The sequence below is a fragment of the Pleurodeles waltl genome, chromosome 5 (genome assembly GCF_031143425.1).
Source record: "Pleurodeles waltl isolate 20211129_DDA chromosome 5, aPleWal1.hap1.20221129, whole genome shotgun sequence".
In the NCBI taxonomy this organism is placed as follows: Eukaryota; Metazoa; Chordata; class Amphibia; order Caudata; family Salamandridae; genus Pleurodeles; species Pleurodeles waltl.
In genome coordinates, this window is record NC_090444.1 from 248,215,003 (window position 1) to 248,232,884 (window position 17,882).

Here is a 17,882-nt window from a genome sequence, read left to right on the forward strand (position 1 = left end):
TAGTGACAATTTCAAACAATAGAACATTCAAACTCTTAGGACTTGCTAAATCTGACCTTGTAAGACATAACTCAGCAACCTGCTAGGGGTAGCTGTTTACATATTTATAAGCTAATAATCACACTCCTTTATGTAAGCATTGAGCAACGGAAAATAACTACAATTATAACTGAAGTTCTGCTTAAAAAAAGAAGAAAAATGAATTATGGTGACCATTTCCGAAAGTCACCTGTTTTCACATGTTAATTCACTGATTAATACTTTAGAAACCATTAGAAAATATTAGAAAATGTTGCACTCTTGCATCAGTAGTAAGGGCAGTATTGTTTCTGTTGTAAAACGTATCACTTTAAATAAATGATCCTTGGTGTAAACATACAATCTGACGTACTAAGGAGAAAAACTTTCCAGTTTTAAATGTGCTATTCTGAATTTTGTAGACATCGTACCATATTCTAACTTCATATTTGTTCCATGATTGACATGCCAAATATCGTCATGGGATTGGCTCCTGTACTGGCTCATATGACTGCTGACTCCTGGGTCAGCTCTTCCTCAATTTATTGGCTCGCCCACCTCTGCCGTTTCAGTGAACGTAACTTGATCAGTGTGAAGCAACAGGGTTGGAGCTCTAAGAAAACCTACTCTGGTCGCCTTCCCACCACAACCTGCCTGCTTTCCGTACAGCGCAAAAGCCCCGCGCGCCTTTGTTTTGGTTGCCACGGTCGTCTCTAGCTCGCTCCTAGAGCCGGCCGAACGCTGATGCTCATTGGCTGTCAGCTAGCAGTGGGTCTTCGTACCGTTCTTCTCTCAATACACTATTCGCAGGACTCTTTTCCGGAGGTTGCCGAAGTCCCGATGACGTCATGTTCGGCGACAGCACTCAAGGGTTCGGGGGGGAAAAAAAAGTACAAAGATAAAGAAAAAGAGAACGAGGCGGTGGCCCCGTCTGTACCCGAGGCAACCGGGACGCGGCTCCCTTCATTCCCCTCCCCATACACAGTCCCCCTGCCGCGACCCCTCCTACTCCTGGAGCCCGGCAGACATGGCGGCCAACATGTACCGCGTTGGAGGTATGTGGGGGTGATGAATGGGAGCAGGAAGCGGCCGCCGCGCCGCACTGACAGCAACAGTGATAGGAGCAGAAGTGCAGCGGGGCGGGGGCGACGGCGGAGGGGATGGCATGGCCAGTGAGTGCAACCCTGGCACCAATAATAGCATCATAACGCACCACACTTTGTGCAGCGCTGCAGTATTGCCAGCAATGCTGCAGGCCTACCACACCATGCAGCATTAGAACGGAACACACAGACCCTCATAACCGGGGGCAGCACTTGCAATTTACATCCGAGGGCCTATCTCTTTCCACCGTTTACACACGTGTGTGGGCAATTGAGATGTTCCTGTCCTGTTGGTTGACCCCGTGAAAGGGGCATATATGTACCCTCCTCACTCAAGAGCTGGGGTCTGTGAAGTTCGACCTCCTTAAATAAACACGTATCAATTAAGTCGCCTTTAAACAGGATTTGAGCGAGTAGTAATGAAATTAAGCTGTACAGCAGTTAAACTTATTTTGGGTAACTGATATGTACACGTGGCCTGAGTAAGTAATGCATGCTGAAACTTGTAGTTATTTGTGAAAAAGAAAGAGTCCTCGGACGCCGGCATAGTGAAGATGAGGACCGCAATAAAAAAATAAAATAAATAGGGCAGCAAAGACGGTGAGGTGGGAGTCAATACAGCCAGAATAATTAGGCGAAAATTAGCCGATAAGTAACCAGAGTGGAGCCGAACTTGGTTGATAACACTGCAGTCAAACCAAAACCATAGTGGCGTACCAGAACTACAACAGTGTCAGTACATGGCAGAATGCAATCAGTGCAAGTTTGGAGCAGTGGAAGGTGCCGGGGTACAGCTGTAGTAAACAAAACCGCATCAAACGTTTGAAGTTGCAGCAGAGCGCAGTGAGAGCATCAAAAGTAGACGAAATAGGACGGTAGCAAGGGCACAATAGCTAGCCGAGAACCTGAACATTAACTTGACCGCAGTATGCCTAGACAAGTTACAGACCCCAAACTGCACAGACTGAACAGAACCAGAGATGGGCAGTGTCAATGAAACAAAAGCAGGGTAGCATTAGATCCCCAACAGCTGTAGAAAAGAAATTAGCAAGAATGTAACCAAGATAGCGGACTTTGAGGGGGGGGAAACACATTTAGAATAGTGACAGAACAAATACACGACTCCTAGCGAACATAAAAACATTTGAACCTGGAGTGTCAGACAAAAACCTGACCAATAACGCGAATTACGTGTGGGTGGCAATTTAATAATTACCTCATGACTATTCTAACAGTGCAGTCATTTATTTTGTTTGTTTCAGCACTTGCACTCTTGCATTTTCCGCGTGAGATTAATTTTTAAGAGATTTACAATATTTAAGTCTGGTGTGTGATTTATTTTATTTTTTAAAATTTTAATTTTCTTGCCTCACTTTCCCCTTTGCCTGTCTCGTTTGCTTCATTGTCCTTCTGCTCAAGATCCACTTTTCCAAGAGTCGTGAGTTGCTTTAGTTAACATTCATTTGGGATGTCTTGGTTTGGTGGAGAGTGAATTTGGTAAAGTAGAGGTCAATTATCAATCATGCTATTAATGTACTAAAGACGCTTACACCGGTGCCTGTGCATCGTAGTGGATTATCAGGCTAAGGGGGCTGCTTTTTAAAGTTTCATTATTTTTTTTGATGACTTTCTCAACATATAACCATCAACATCGATCCCTTTTATACCTCCAAAAGTGCCTATTGAGTGTTTTTTTTTTTTGCTCTTCACTTTGGGTCATTGTCATGTCTCATTTTTTTTGTGCAGTTTTCTTGCCTCAATAAGGACTATTTGCGGGGCCTTTAAGGACCTAGGACTTATTACGGCTCTGTAGTCTTACATAGTAATTCAGTACTTTGTCTAATACCTTTCTAAATCGTTTTTCTTCTCTTTGTGAAGCAGAACTGGGCCTGAGACCCTTCTAAATATTTTTTCTTCTCTTAGTAAAGCATACGTAATTTTATACATACCTGGCATGTGCCATACTTTTTGTACTTTTAGTTCATGCTGGGCAGAAGTGTCTACGCCCTTTTAGCCAGGGTTGTTTGACTGTCAGCAGCAGTATGTTCCGCAGTTTCTCTTGAATTGTCCTATTTGATAGCCAGCATCCATCCCCAAAACGCATTGGCAGGTGCATGTCCACACTCTCACCTATTGAATATAACACTTTGTTCCAGAATGTTCATAATCTGGGGTAGCCTTACATTGTATGCCTCATCCTTCCTATTTGGCTCCATCCTCTCTCGCACCAGTCAGAGTGACTCGCCTTCTGAGCATAAAGTCTGTGATGTGTCCGATGCCAGGGGTAGAGGGTGTTGCTGGCTATTTCCCTTAGACATGAACTGTACCCGTCCCACTGATCCTCGGTGACAGGCTCCTTGGCCAGGATGCCGGTCTTAGGCTGTGCATCTACCTCTAATATTTATTTACACATTCTGGATACTAGTTGTTTGTCATCTCTTACATTCCTCAATATTTTTCCAATCTCAGTGAGTATGTTGCTGTTTCTCTTGCCTTTGTTTGCATGACCAGTGTCTGCTCAGTGAATATCTGTCCCTTTCTTTTTTCCTCCAAACCATAGTTTATTTTAAGTTTGGTAACTAAACAGTTAAGGTCACAAGGGACCGTAGTACCTAAAGATTCTCCTCTACACTGCCTAACGAGTTGCCCACTTATAAGGGTTGGCTGTTCCACAACCCAGTCTATTCTAAATCTACACAAACAAAGGGGCAATCGTTATGGTAGTTATAAATCATAATTTTCTAAATAAGTTAGTCCAGTGAGAGAATAGTCTTCAGACTTCATAACGACAAAAGGTTATTTTTTAACTTGATCCCAAGAAACTCAGCTGCCTACTTTAAGTTGTTCAGCTGTTTTTAATCTCCTCTTAATGAAAGAAATTGCCAATTGAGAGGCATAATTTTCCTACCTTTAAAAAAAAAAAAAAAAAAAAAAGGCCCACCCCCGAGCCTGTCCAGGGCCAAAGTTGTGGATTCCAAGTAATGGCTTGTACAATGATGGGTGTGTGAGCCCACGATTTCACCAAGTGCAGGGTATCAACCGCTCGACGTCTGTGGATCCCCATTGAATCACTACCAACAGCTGGGGATCCCTGTATTTTCTGTTATTTTATCCTCAACAATACACAAAACTACAGAACCAAGTATACATCAAACAATACACACATTCTTAAATATTGTATTTAATTCAAAAGCCAAAAATAGCAACAGTTGATATTTTATTGGTAAGTTTGTAGCTTTTTAAGGGGTAGCTTTATTTTTAAAAGATGAAGAAATATACTATTATAAGAAATTGGGTTACTGGTTGAGGGGTGTGAAACCCTTCTCAAGCAGCAACCACAATTCTTCTCAGGTTGAAGTTGCAAGCAAACCCTAAATTATCCTGTGTTCAACCCTCGAGTAGCTTGTCAGACTTAACTCAGAGGCAATGTTAATGTATTTGTGCAGCACTTCAAACAGTAGCACAGTGAGAACACACCGCAAAAGGATCTCACACAGGATTAGAAAAATAGTTTTTATTTTTTTAACATCTGTCTTGAATTTAGACAAAACTTGTGAAAGTACAAACAAATCGTCCAAAGGCGAGTTGGGCTGTTTGTCAACGTTTCTGTCTCGCACAGTGTAAATCCATGAGACCATCTTCGGGACCACAATATATAGTAGAGATACATGAAAGACCCCACTCTTGGAGAGACAACTTCATGAAAAGTACTTATTTATTTTGTAGTGGCAGTCACACAGCCAACGGAGACTGCAAAGAAATTTAAACAGCATGCTCCACTAGCATGAAAAATGCCAGTTATGTAGACCATGGTCAATCGGTGAGTGAATCGGATGATTCGGAGTAGGAGTGACAATGGTGCACTGCATCCGACTGCTCGGGAGGTGAGCTGGTTTGTAACTGATCCGACTCTTTGTGGGTCTTTTGTGTATCTCCATTAAATATTGTGGTCCCGAAGATGGTCTCGTAGATTTACCGAAACGTTTACAAATGGCGCATCTCTCCTTTGGACAAATCTTTCTTACCTTTTCTTTTGTCCGTCTCAATAAAACGGACATTCATGTGTTTTCACTGGAGATTAGACCTCTGGTACATTGACAGATGTAAAGGAGCAGCAATGTAAAGCATGTTTGGACAACACGTTCTCAATGAATTATACAATATTACCACTGAACCCCATTATTTATTTTTGTGCTGGTTTAATATAATGGCCTGCATTTATAAGCATATACACCTGTCTGTGTGATTTACTCATTTTATTGTTTCAGATTAATATCAGTAATTCATATTCAATGTCATTTAAGGACACCCTTAGCTGACTTCAATGTAAAATACATTTATTATTTGAAGGATTCTCTTGTTGGCAGTCTAACTTTCTAAAAGTGGCATTTTCAAAATTATAACTTAAAATCCAACTTTACCAAAAGAGCGGATTTTTCATTACACTTCAAAAGACACCAAACATGACCTGGTTACCTGCTCCCATTTGGAAATTACAGTTTATTAAATGTAATTAGGTCACTCCAATTTTATCCTATGGGAGAAGTAGGCCTTGCAATAGTGTAAAATGGATTTAAGAGTTTTTCGCTACCAGGACACAAAAAACACAAGTATATGTCCTACTTTTTAAATACACTATACCATGCCTGTGGGCTGTTGAGGTCCTACCCTAGGTGTGAGCTATACGTATTAAAAAAGAAAGTTTGGGTCTTGCAAAAGATTTATTTTGCCAGGTTGCAGTGGCAGTTTGCGAACTGCACACATAGGCAGTAGTGGCAGACCGGAGACATGTTTAACATGCTTCTTAAGTGGGTGGCACAACCAGTGCTGCAGGCCCAGCAGCAGCATTCCATTTACAGGCCCTGGATACGTGTAGTATCACTTTACTAGGGACTTATAAGTAAATTAAATAGGCCAGTTGAGGAGAAGCCAATGTTACCATGTTTTGAGGAGTGAGCACATACACTTTAGCAGTGGTAAAGGGAGCAGAGTACTAAGGCCAGAAAAAACAATATCGGTAAAAATGGAGGGAGTAAAAAAATATGGGGAAGACCACCTTGAGGCTGACAGGTCTAACGGGTAGACAATAGGATATCACTTTGTCATTTTTACTCCAATGCATGCACTCTTTTTCAGCAAAGAACTGTGCTGCTTAGATTGAGAACATCAGTTCTCCGTACTAGTTTTCCTTTGGTTTTTCTTGTGGTGCTCCCACAAATCAAGATAAGGATGGCAACTGGGTTTCCATCTTCTGTAAGAAATTGGATTATTATTTGGGGTGGGTGACTACCCACATCAAAAAATAATCACAACCCTTCGCAGGGTGAACCCTCAAAGTCTCTAAATTAACCTGAGCTCAACACCCTGGTAGCTATGGCACAGGGCAGACTGGCTTAACTGAGGGGCCAGGTGTAACATATTTATGCACTCCCAGAACTGGGATAAAGTCGAAATGCAAAACAATACAATCCCAAATCAAATTAGGAAAACGGAGTAGAATGTAATAAACCACATGACAAAAATCCAAAATGGAGAACTGGAGATATGATTTTTTAAAATTGTAAGTAGAAATAGTGTCCAAAGCACCAGTGATGGTCATTGATTGTGGTAGACTGGGACCTAGGCGCAGTTTGAGACTGACTGCAATGGAGCGCAAGTTGGATAAACTGAGTTTGTCCTTATCAAAGATTTTACCTACTCACTTAGTCTTGGATGCCCATTTGTCAACTGGAGTACACTTCTAAAGCTCCACCTGAATTTCAGGTGAGGGACTTGCAGTCTCTGTGGGTGTCAGTCAGTGGCCAACAGCAGGCTGTTTTCCAGGTCTAGTTGCCACTGGTCAGCTGGGTACTTTCAAGAAAAGGCATCTTGCAGCTTATTGTCTCCCTGAAGCCACTACCTAAATAGGAAGTCACCCAACTGACCCTTGAAGTCCATTTGTGTGTCTTGGGGAACAGGAGGGAGCAGCTCAGGTCCTTCAGAGTTCCTCTCAGGTCAGAGAAAGTGTCCTGCACTGGACTTCTGGAGGTGCCACATTTATACCCGTGACCAGCTAGAGGATTGAGGTGCTTTCTGGGCATGCTCTAACCAGTAGGGTTAAAATTCCTGGGGCCACCGCTATCCACTTTCTCAATAGTTCCTGTTTGCCTTATTGCAAACAGCCCCAGAAGGTCATGTTTCAGGGCATTTTTAATAAGGGCAAAGTCATTGGCTACACTAAGCCTGCACTGTGAGGGGTGGGTTAAATTATGGTAAACCTACACATCTAACATTAACACTTATTTGAAGCAGGCACTGTACCCACAACAAACCCAGGGACAGAAGTCTGGTAAAACAAAAGCACTGTCTTTTACCAACCAGACAACAGATCTGCAAGAATTGTCTTGGCATCTTGTTCTCTCCCTTTAAAGTGTGCCTCAAGTTTTACATTTGGCTCAACAGACTTGCCAAGCAGGGTTTAACACTGCACTGTCAAAACAAGGCCCACAGCCCCCTCTGAAGGAGTTCTGAGGAGTCTCTTTTCCCATTCCGGTCAGTGAATGGTTTGCTCTTGGGAGACATTTCAGACCTTTTAAATCCGGAACACATGCTGTGAGCTGGCAGATGCTTATGCTAATTAGCCTTCTGACTGTTCAAGCAGAATAGGGTAACTTTGTGAAAGTTACTTTTCCTTTATGTTTACTAAAAACTGCACTTCAATATTGTATTGTATTTTTAATACATATTAAAAAATAGCAGTTTTAATTATTGTCCTAGCTAATTCTGTTCCTGAGATTCAGTTTTTGTATTTGAATTTGTACTGTGGTTTTCTACATAAGCCTGCCACTGTGAAAATATAGTTTTTGGGCCTTGTCAATGAAGGGACATGGACGCATTCATTTTCTACCTATCTCACTTTGAAACACCATGCTCCTGAACCTGTGGGCTACAAGGTCTGCTTAGGGGTTCACTACTAATATATAAAAGGGAGGATGTTACCAGTGAAAAGGGTTATTTTAACAAGTCGCAGTGCAGATTTACATTGCAACAGTCACAATAGGCCTCTAGGCAACTTTGCACTGCCGCTGTGGAGGATGGCACAATAGGTGCTGCAGTCCACAAGTGTCATTTAAGTTTCAGGCCATGGGTGCACAGTTAACCATTAAATCGAGACTTAAAGACATGTTTAATGTGCCAGTTGTGAATAGGCCAATTTAACCACAGTTTAAGGGGCAGCACAGGCACTTTTCTGCTCGTTAACAGGGGTAAAGTAAATTAAGCTCTAAAGTCAGCAAAAATATAGTGCCCCCCAAAAGACAACAAATACAGGTGATGGGCCATAACGTTTGGAATTCTCAGGCCCCCTTATTTCAGTGGTCAGTATGCATATTTTGTGGCTACTCTAGCTTTCTCCCCCCTCCAGGCATGCAATCTTGCTGTGTACATTTAGGTTATTAATCTCTGTATCACCACAGCCTGAATCAGGAACAACATTCTTAGCAGTATTGTCATTTTAATGAAGGTAGTGCGACCATGTCAACATAAGGTATAGTTGTGCTAGCTTTACAATTCATGCTGTGCTTCTTTCAATATTGGCAGAAAATTACAATCGTGTTTAGACTTCATTTTGGGCCCTAGTTGTATTCCTAGGTATCTGATGGTATTGTACTAAAAATAAATGTCTTTCTTTTTTTTTCTTTTTTTCCCTAAGCAAGCCTTTGTGTCCTGATATATTAATCTCAGTGGCTTCTGACTTGAATTTAAAGCCTGGCACCTCACAGAAATGTCCTAATTACTCAGGTTATAGGCTCAGTGAGTGTTTTGGATTGGCCCCACCCCACCCCACCAGGACACCTTTGGCGAGCAGGGAGAATGTGAACTCATCCCTGCCTAGTTTCACTTCCTGTATCGCTGCAGTGTTTCAAATGTATTGGGCTAGCGGTTCTCGATATAGCCGCAGGGGAAACAGGAGGTACCCAGGCATATTCCTTCTTTGTATAGTTATTGCTGCTGAGTCTTGTTGGTTTATTAATATTTTAGCTGTATGCGTTGTGGTCCTAGCCATTTTGTAAGGGGTTAATTGTTGCCATGGAAAGTCTGATGACTTTTCTTTGCAGGTGTGACAGTGGCCAGATCCTTGAACAGAGAGAACTCATGCTCTTTGAAGCTGCACTTGTGGTCTCTCACTACTTCAATAAATCCTTCTTTCATTTGAAAGTGGGGAACCATGATAAGGATATTGAGGGGATGAATAGAGAAGCTCTGCTCTATATGTACTGTTGTTTGCATCAAGTACTGATCTTAGCAGGTGCTTTCCAGATCCACCCCCTCTACATCGCTTGGTATTGCTCTCCTGCACATGTTGTTCCTCTGGATGCCCAGGACATATCGTTTATGGTCAAGGACAACACGTTTTCATGTCTGTTTTGTCCTTGGGACAAGTAGGCCCAACTCCCTGCAGCACAAATCCTTTGGCTGCCAGTTTACAGGTAAAGGAAATTGTCTGCAGTTGAGTTAATATTTGTGTCCATATGTTAAAGCTGTTCGAACTTGTATTTATAGTTCTTTAATGCAAAACCTTTATTAGAATGAGTGCTCTAAATAACATTGTAAGATTACACTGTGCTACTGATTGTGGATCCAGTAAAAACATGTGTACACATGTTTGAAAAGTGTAACAAAACGAGGCTACGTATAATGGTCCCAGAATGCTCTCTGATTAGATGTAAATGTTTGCAGAAGCTTGTAAGCAAGGTTGATGATTATTTTCTTTCAAAGTAAAATCTTATAAAAAAATGCAAGTGGAAAAACAGTTTGCTAAATTACTGTAAAATTGTAAGTACTATTTCTTTTAAGCATCATTTAGTAAACTATGTTGGTACATCCTAGTATTTCCAAAAAATATTCATAATGGAAAATCAGTGTAACCATTTTCAACAAGATCATGGGAATCATAAACAAACACTGGCAAAGCCAGCCCATCCAACATTGGTGGTCAGTCTTTTTTGCTTTTGTCAATGCATGTCTTGTTTTGACATGGCTTTTGTAACACACTATTGTTGTGGGGGGTGTCTGGCCCTCACCATTGTAACAAACATTGGCAAAAAATAAATTGGTCTGAAAAAGCACACATTGACACTGAACAAAACTACTTTGCGTGTCAATATGCTCCTTGTGGAAGAGCAGAATGCTGTCACTCACAGTAAAGCCAGCCAATAGATAGAGAGAGGAACAGAATTTTAATAAAAACAACATTTCTTGGTTAACACCAGACCTAATTGGTGGCTCAAGTCTTAAAGAAAGTCACAAAAGTGCACCCATGGTACATGTCTTTGCATTAGTGGCTTTCATGAATTCACAACAATTTACAGAAGTAGACCAGTAAATTGTACTCCTAGAACATATTTGTGAACTATATTATAGCACAAGAAAATATGAATGTGTAGATTTTCTAATGCGAAAATCTATTGAGCATTTACAAGTTCACTTTTCCTCCAACCACTTTTTTCCCCAACCCTGGAAAAACGTATACAACTGCCCTTGTCGGGAGTACATTTCCAACCTTTCTCTTTATGGTAAGAGATTAGAGAAGAGCTGGTGAAAATCCTTCAAACGTGCATTTTAGTAGGTTTGCACAGACTCATGGGCATTCCAGCCCTGAAACTATTGCTTATTGCTTCCTCCAGCCCCAGTATGTAGATCTGCAGAAAGGTGGCAAAATAAGGAAAGAGCTATAGTAGGGCTTGCAATTGCTAGTATTCAAGCCCTCTATGGGATTAGCCCGGGCATAACCAGAGAGGCTATTATCAGAGCTCTTACATAATTAAATTGCTGCCATAATTTGTCACAGCACTGCACGGCACCGACGGGACAAGTAGATTGATTTACAGGACAAGTAGATTTATGAAGCAACCTTTCCCATGGACAAGTGGATATTTTATTAAATTTCACACCACTGTCTTGTGAGCAGAACATCATGCAAGAAAAGTTTGAAGACCTTGATCATAGAGGCTAATGAATTCTCTGAGGAACTCTATTTCACTTTCTGTTATTTCATGTTTCCTCCATGTTATTAATGTCTCACTGAGCTTGTTTAGCTATGGTTTGACATCCTGTAGTTCTGTACACACAAGGACACAAAGGTGACTCTAAGTCCTTGGAAGAGATCTTCCATAAATCGTTTGCTGATCAACTGTTCCTGTCTTATGATTTGTGCTGCCGACTGTGTTTTGAGTAATGGGCTGTCCTGCTTGTTATTTTGGTGGGGATCTGTTTTGCCGGTGTTGACCTGCTCGACGTGTCTTTGACAAATTGGTTGTGCTTGTTCTTTGTGGCATCCAATGTTGTTTTTAGCAAGCTTGTTGAATTGGGATCATCGAGTTCACAAGGACCAGTTCTTGTCAATGTTGTTTCAGCAAGCTTGTCGTGCATTGGGTTAATTGAGTTCACAGGGACCATTTCTTGCCAGTTGGGTCTCTCTTGTTTAGACACTGTGTTTCCTGCTCTGTTTATGTGCCCTCACCAGTGAGGCATCACTATGGTTGCAAACTAACAGGGCCTGGCTGAAGTGATGTTCATGTACTTTGGTTCAATCACAGGTTTGCTGGGATATTTATGTGTTGTACTATTTTCCTGATTTGCTCTTGCCACCCTTTGAGATTGTACTCCGATCAAAGTTCAGTATATCGAATATGTTTTGTAGGACCTTGGTCCATTAACCCCTAGGGTGCCCAGGACAAGCTGGTCTCGCCCTTGGCAACGATTTCCCGGTGCCGAGGACGAGACCAGCTCATCCTGCTATGGGCCCCTGGGGGATGGCCAAGCACCCCCCCTCCCCTGGGCAGGGATGGAAGGGGAATCGCTTCCCCTTCCACTCCCCCCCCTGCCCCCCAACCTCCTCCTGTGGCATCTGATGACATCAGCGTGCTAATGCGTGCTGACCTCATCATAGGCCTTCCCTTCTCGGAGGAGAAATGCAAAAGCACTTCTCCAATCACGTGGAGGGGGCAGAGAGGCATGAAAGGAGAGGAAAGCTCTTTCCTCTCCTTTCATGTCTCTCTGAGCATTTCTGCTGCCTGATCGGGCAGCAGAAATGCCACTAGACACCAGGGAATTTTGTTTTTTTGTGTTTATGAAATAAGGGGAGCGCCCCAGGGGGGCAATTGTTTTAGGCTATTTCTCACTCCACCGTGGGCAGATCGGCCTATTATAATTAGGCCGATCTGCCCCGGGGGGGGGGGCAGAAACCCCTAAACATCAGGGATTTTTTTTTTTGTTTTGTTTTTGTTTTGTGTTTATGTGGGGAGCGACCCCTTAGGCAAGGGTCGCTCCCCTGTGGGCAAAATTAATTCTAGGCCGTTTCCTAGTAAAAATAGGCAGGTCTGCCCCCAAGGGAGGCAGCAACCACTAGACACAAGGGATTTTTTTACTTAAGTCAATTTCACATGAGGGGAGCGACCCCTTAGGCAAGGAACGCTCCCCTGGGGGGTGCAACTTTGTTTTAAGCATTTCTGCCCCCTATTTTTTACTAGGCCCATCTGCCTGGGGGGAGGGGCAGAAACCTCTAGGCACCAGGGATTATTATTATTATTATTATTATTATTTAAAAAAAATATATATATGTGGGGAGCGCGACCCCTTAGGCAAGTGTTGCTCCCCTGGGGGCAACATTATCTTTAGGCCGTTTCTGCCCCCCTAATCCACACCCGGGGGGGGGGGGGGCAGAAAGTGTACTAAATGCCAGGGAATTAAACAAAAAAAAAAAGTGTGGTGGTGGATACCAACCAGTATGGGCATGGTTATGCACCTACCCCAACTGAAGGGGGTAACAGTCCTTCAGCCCCTCCCCCCCTGTATACTAAAACATCTTGTCCCACGGGAAGTAAGTGGACATTTTGATTATTTGGGGTTTTGGTTTTACATTTGGGCCGTGAGAGCTTGGCTAACTCTCAAAATCATCCCACTTGGAATGGTGAGGGCTGCACGTTTTTGGACTTTGGGACGCTGCCATGTAGGAAAATCCACAAGACCTAGACACATCTGAAAACTAAACATCTGGGTGAGTCCAAGGTGGTGTGCCTCACATGCAGCCCGCACCATTTTCTTACCAAGAATGCCCTGCAAACCTCCAACTTTGCTGGAAATCACAAATTTTTTTCCCCCATTTTTGTTATGGAACCTTCCTGAATTTGCAGGAATCCACCCAGCATTGCCTCATCTATACAGATAAAAATTCTGCTGAACTTGTCAGCCTAAAAATGTTTTTTTTTTCAAACTGCCCTTTTGGGCCCACTTTGGTTCCCCCTCAATTTCAACATGTTTTTGGCTCTTCCCTGTTACGAGCACTTGTCCCATCTACACAAGTGAGGTATCATTTACATCGTTTACCGGGGAACGTTGAGTGGTAGGAAATTTGTCCTGGTACGGTGATCCCACACAGAAATGGGGTAAAATTTGATTTGTATTTTTTTGTAGCTAAATTGGAGGTTTGCTGAGGATTCTGGGTAAGAAAGCAGTGGGGGATCCATGCAAGTCACACCTCCCTGGACTCCCTTGGGTGTCTGGTTTTTAGAAATGTCTGGGTTTGGTAGGTTTCCCTAGATGGCTGCTGAGCCCAGGACCAAAAACACAGATGGCCCCCGCAAAAACAGGTAGTTTTGTATTTGATTATTTTGATGTGTCCAGATAGTGTTTTGGGGAATTTTCTGTTGCAAGCACAAGGCCTACCCACACAAGTGAGGTACCATTTTTATCGGGAGACTTGGGGGAACGCTAGGTGGAAGGACCTTTGTGGCTCCTCTCAGATTCCAGAACTTTCTGTCACCGAAATGTGAGGAAAAAGTGTTTTTTAACCAAATGTTGATGTTTGCAAAGGATTCTGGGTAACAGAACTTGGTGAGAGCCCCACAAGTCAAACCATCCTGGATTCCTCTAGGCATCTAGTTTTCAAAAATGCACAGGTTTGCTAGGATTCCCTAGGTCCTGGCTGGGCTAAAGGCCAAAATCCACAGGTAGGCACTTTGCAAAAAAACAGCTCTGTTTTCTTTGGGACAATGTGATGTGTCCACGTTGTGTTTTGGGGCATTTCCTGTCGCAGGCGCTAGGCCTACCCACACAAGTGAGGTACCATTTGTATCGGGAGACTTGGGGGAACATAGAATAGCAAAACAAATGTTATTGCCCCTTGTCTTTCTCTACATTTTTTCCTTCCAAATATAAGACAGTGTGTAAAAAAGCCGCCTATGTGAGAAATGCAGTGTAATTCACATGCTAGTATGGGCACCCAGAAATTTGGAGATATGCAAATAACCACTGCTCCTCAACACCTTATCTTGTGCCCATTTTGGAAATACAAAGGTTTTCTTGATGCCTATTTTTCACTCTTTATATTTCAGCAAATGAATTGCTGTATACCTGGTATGAAAACCCACTGCAAGGTGCAGCTCATTTATTGGCTCTGGGTACCTAGGGTTCTTGATGAACCTACAAGCCCTTTATATGCCCGCAGCCAGAAGAGTCCAGCTGACCTAATGGCATATTGCTTTAAAAAATCTAACATCACAGGAAAAACGTAGAGAAAAATGGCTGTTTTTTTCACTCAATTTCAATATTTATTTATTTCAGTTATTTTTTGCAGGAAACCCTTGTAGGATCTACACAAATTACCATTGCTGAATGCAGAATTTTGTCTACTTTTCAGAAATGTTTAGGTTTCTGGGATCCAGCATTGGTTTCACACCCATTTCTGCCACTGACTGGAAGGAGGCTGAAAGCATAAAAAATCGTAAAAATGGGTTCTGTCCCAGTACAATGCCAAAACTGTGTTGAAAAAATCGGTTTTCTGATTCAGGTCTGCCTGTTTCTGAAAGCTGGGAAGCTGGTGATTTTAGCACCACAAACCTTTAGGCCTGGCACCTGAGGGGGAAAAGGCCTGGCAGTGATTGGGTTAAACACAATACAAATATTATCAGAACATCGATTTATATACTATTACACCCCACTACCCTAAATCGATTAATCAATTTTGAAATTCTTAACATCTAATAAAATATTTCCAACAGCACAAATAACACTCAAAAACTGCATTGCAAATAAACACGTCCTTGCCTCTAATTGAGAATTTATACCATTTCTGTTTAAACACGGTTTAAAAAGCCTCAGTTTTGCCTTTCATAAAAAAAAAAAAACATAAAAATAAAATAAAACGTCTATTGGAACACTTCATGTTTATTCCACATTTATATACCACCTCCCCCCCTCAAATTTCATTTAAACCGTTAGCCATCTGAGGTCGAGCATGGCAGTTCTCAATTAAAAATAAATAAATAAATAAAACAATTCTAAATTTTTAAATACCATGTCTTATTTCTGGATCAGTGCTTAACGAATTCAGCAGGGATATTTTAGTCGTCTTCAGCAATAAATAACTAAAATCCTGTTCTTTGGCAACCATTTGTGTCCTTAATCATAGTTCTAATTTAGATAACATTATTGAGGATGTTAAAATGTGAGAGTTTGGAGAGCGTTATTCTGTAATCTTCTTCAGGTGCTCTGTCACTCTTGCAGCCCATTTTAAATCACTACTTAATACGTTTTACAGTAGGAGGCAATTTTATCTCTCCCACACTAATTAATAATCTGAAATAAAACCGTAGGGTTTGCTTCATGGATGTTAACTACCAGGATGTCTGGCTTGTCTCCATCCTTATTGCCTGTAAGATTTAGGCAATTTCAACATGCGTTGGCCCTCAATTCCATCCCTACCCCGTGACCAACCCTTATACAAAACAGCTGTTCTGTCCAGCAATTTGGTTTGCACCATTGCTTTAAATGCTTCCAACTTAAATTTGGGAAAAAGTGCACACCTACATGTGTGTTTAAAAATAGGCCTGCCCCTTATTATTTTGCTTGTATATTATCCAAATAATTTTGTCCGGGGTGCACATACTAGAATTTTAGTTTGAATAAATGGCTTTTTTGTTTTACAGTATCTGTGTAAAGCTTCCAGTTTGCTTTGTAATACTATTTCTATCATATTTATAATCGCCAATTCATCAGTGTGAAGGTGAAAAGGCACATGACACCTCCCATCTTTGGTGAAAAAAAGCTGTATTCCACAAAAATGAAGGCCGATTCATTAAATAAAGTACATCTAACGTGAGCGCCAACACAGCCTTGCCAAATCTAATTTCTGATTGGATTGTTTTCCAAGTGCTTTTATGGTAGTTCGTCTCTTGTTCAATTCTACCCTTGGAATTCATTTATAATTCCTAATAAGCCACTTGGAATTTGCAGCTCTTTTACGTTATTTCAGGTTATCATCTGTTTGACCAGGTCCAGTGCCGCCTGAAGTCGACAGAACAACCAGAGTTTGATGCTCTTAGTCTTTATCGACTTCCAGGCTATGGACAATGAAATAAAGAAAGGACCCATTGTTTTGTGGCCTCCATTAAAGCTGCATTCTTAATTTGGAATTAAAGCCATTTCCTGCATCCATTCCTTTACATTGTGGAGTATAAACTTTGCTTAAGCCTTTGCTCCTACTTCCATCAGATTTGGTTGTTTTATGGCTCACTGTCATCAGCCTTATCTTGCCTCGGAGCCCTCAGCGCTGAAGCTCCAAGCCCTAGACCACAGAGTGCTGCAAGGCTTTGAGGGGGCTTGGCATTGGGGTAAGGGGCTGCATGAAAGTCAAGGCAAATTTTCCGGCTGGATGAGGGACCACCGAGAGGCTTCTGGTGGCCAGAGCTAACCGTTCCAGGTGACTGAGGGCAAGATACTGCAGTGACATCTTTTTTGGGGGGGAGATATCAAGTTGACAGGTGGAGGTGGCTGTTGTGTTTTGGGTGCAGTGGACACTGGTCAGGGCATGCTATACATGGAACTGCGACCAGGGCAGTTTGTGGTGCACCTAGGATTTGAGTGAGAGTGAGCAGAGGGGGAGCTGTTGCAGCATTTCACAATATTGGAAACATCTTAAACAGTAGACACTTAGTCACTCGTACAAACTTTCGGGGTAACACCTTGGTCCCTCATGAGCCTGGGGAGTCCTACATGATCAATGATTTTAACAGTTACATGTAATAAATACAAACAAATTCAGATATTTTGTTATTCAGCAGTGTATATGTACTCAAATAAAACTCTAAATTATTTAATAACCATACACATTCTATGCTCCCTTATTATAGTGCTCAGGAGGTCACTGTGTGTATTTAACAGGTTGGTGGCATCCCACCCGAAAGCTGCAGCAGTAGTAGCCCAGAGGGCTGAACTAGCAACACACTGTTATTTGCGCTGGACAGGCAGGGCCCTGGAGACTGTCGGGCACTAGTTGCTGTTGGTCCACTAATAGCATAATCTGCATTGTCTTTGAGCCTGAGTTCGGGTAGCCTTATACCTTGGTATATCGCAGACTTTTTTCCTAAGGGCAAGATTGAGAGCACGCACAGCGCTCAGAATGTGCAGAGACCTTGGCCTTCTTTGAGTATGACATAGTGGTGCTTCTTTAGATGGAACTACTACAAAACCTTTTGGGGAGGGAAACTGCTGACTACAGTTCCACTATTAGCTAAAAGTAACTCCGGGGGAGTTGATTCATGCAGTGGAAGAAATAGCCTCAAGTTGTCACACAGATGAAAAGCAGGCTACGCAGGGTGAGGTCTTCCTGTATGAGCCAAATGCCAATAGTATTGTTGGTCAAGATAACTCGACTCCAGTAGCAAGCTCCCCCTTACACATGAGCTTACGCTACCAGACATCCCTGTTGTGTTTAACGAACTA

The 17,882-nt window shown here is 42.2% G+C and overlaps 1 protein-coding gene across 2 annotated transcripts in view; it reads left to right on the forward strand.

Annotated features, from left to right (window-relative positions):
* Nucleotides 1–588: 588 nt before the first annotated feature.
* Nucleotides 589–17,882, forward strand: part of MTA3 (metastasis associated 1 family member 3) — a 964,160-nt gene continuing 946,866 nt past the window's right edge. The window contains exon 1 of one of the 2 annotated variants that reach the window (XM_069233985.1): nucleotides 589–1,073. In XM_069233985.1, the coding sequence (XP_069090086.1) occupies nucleotides 1,046–1,073 (28 nt within the window). In that variant the 5' untranslated portion in view covers nucleotides 589–1,045. The remainder of the gene's footprint in view (nucleotides 1,074–17,882) is intronic. The other variant, XM_069233984.1, reaches the window with a different exon arrangement.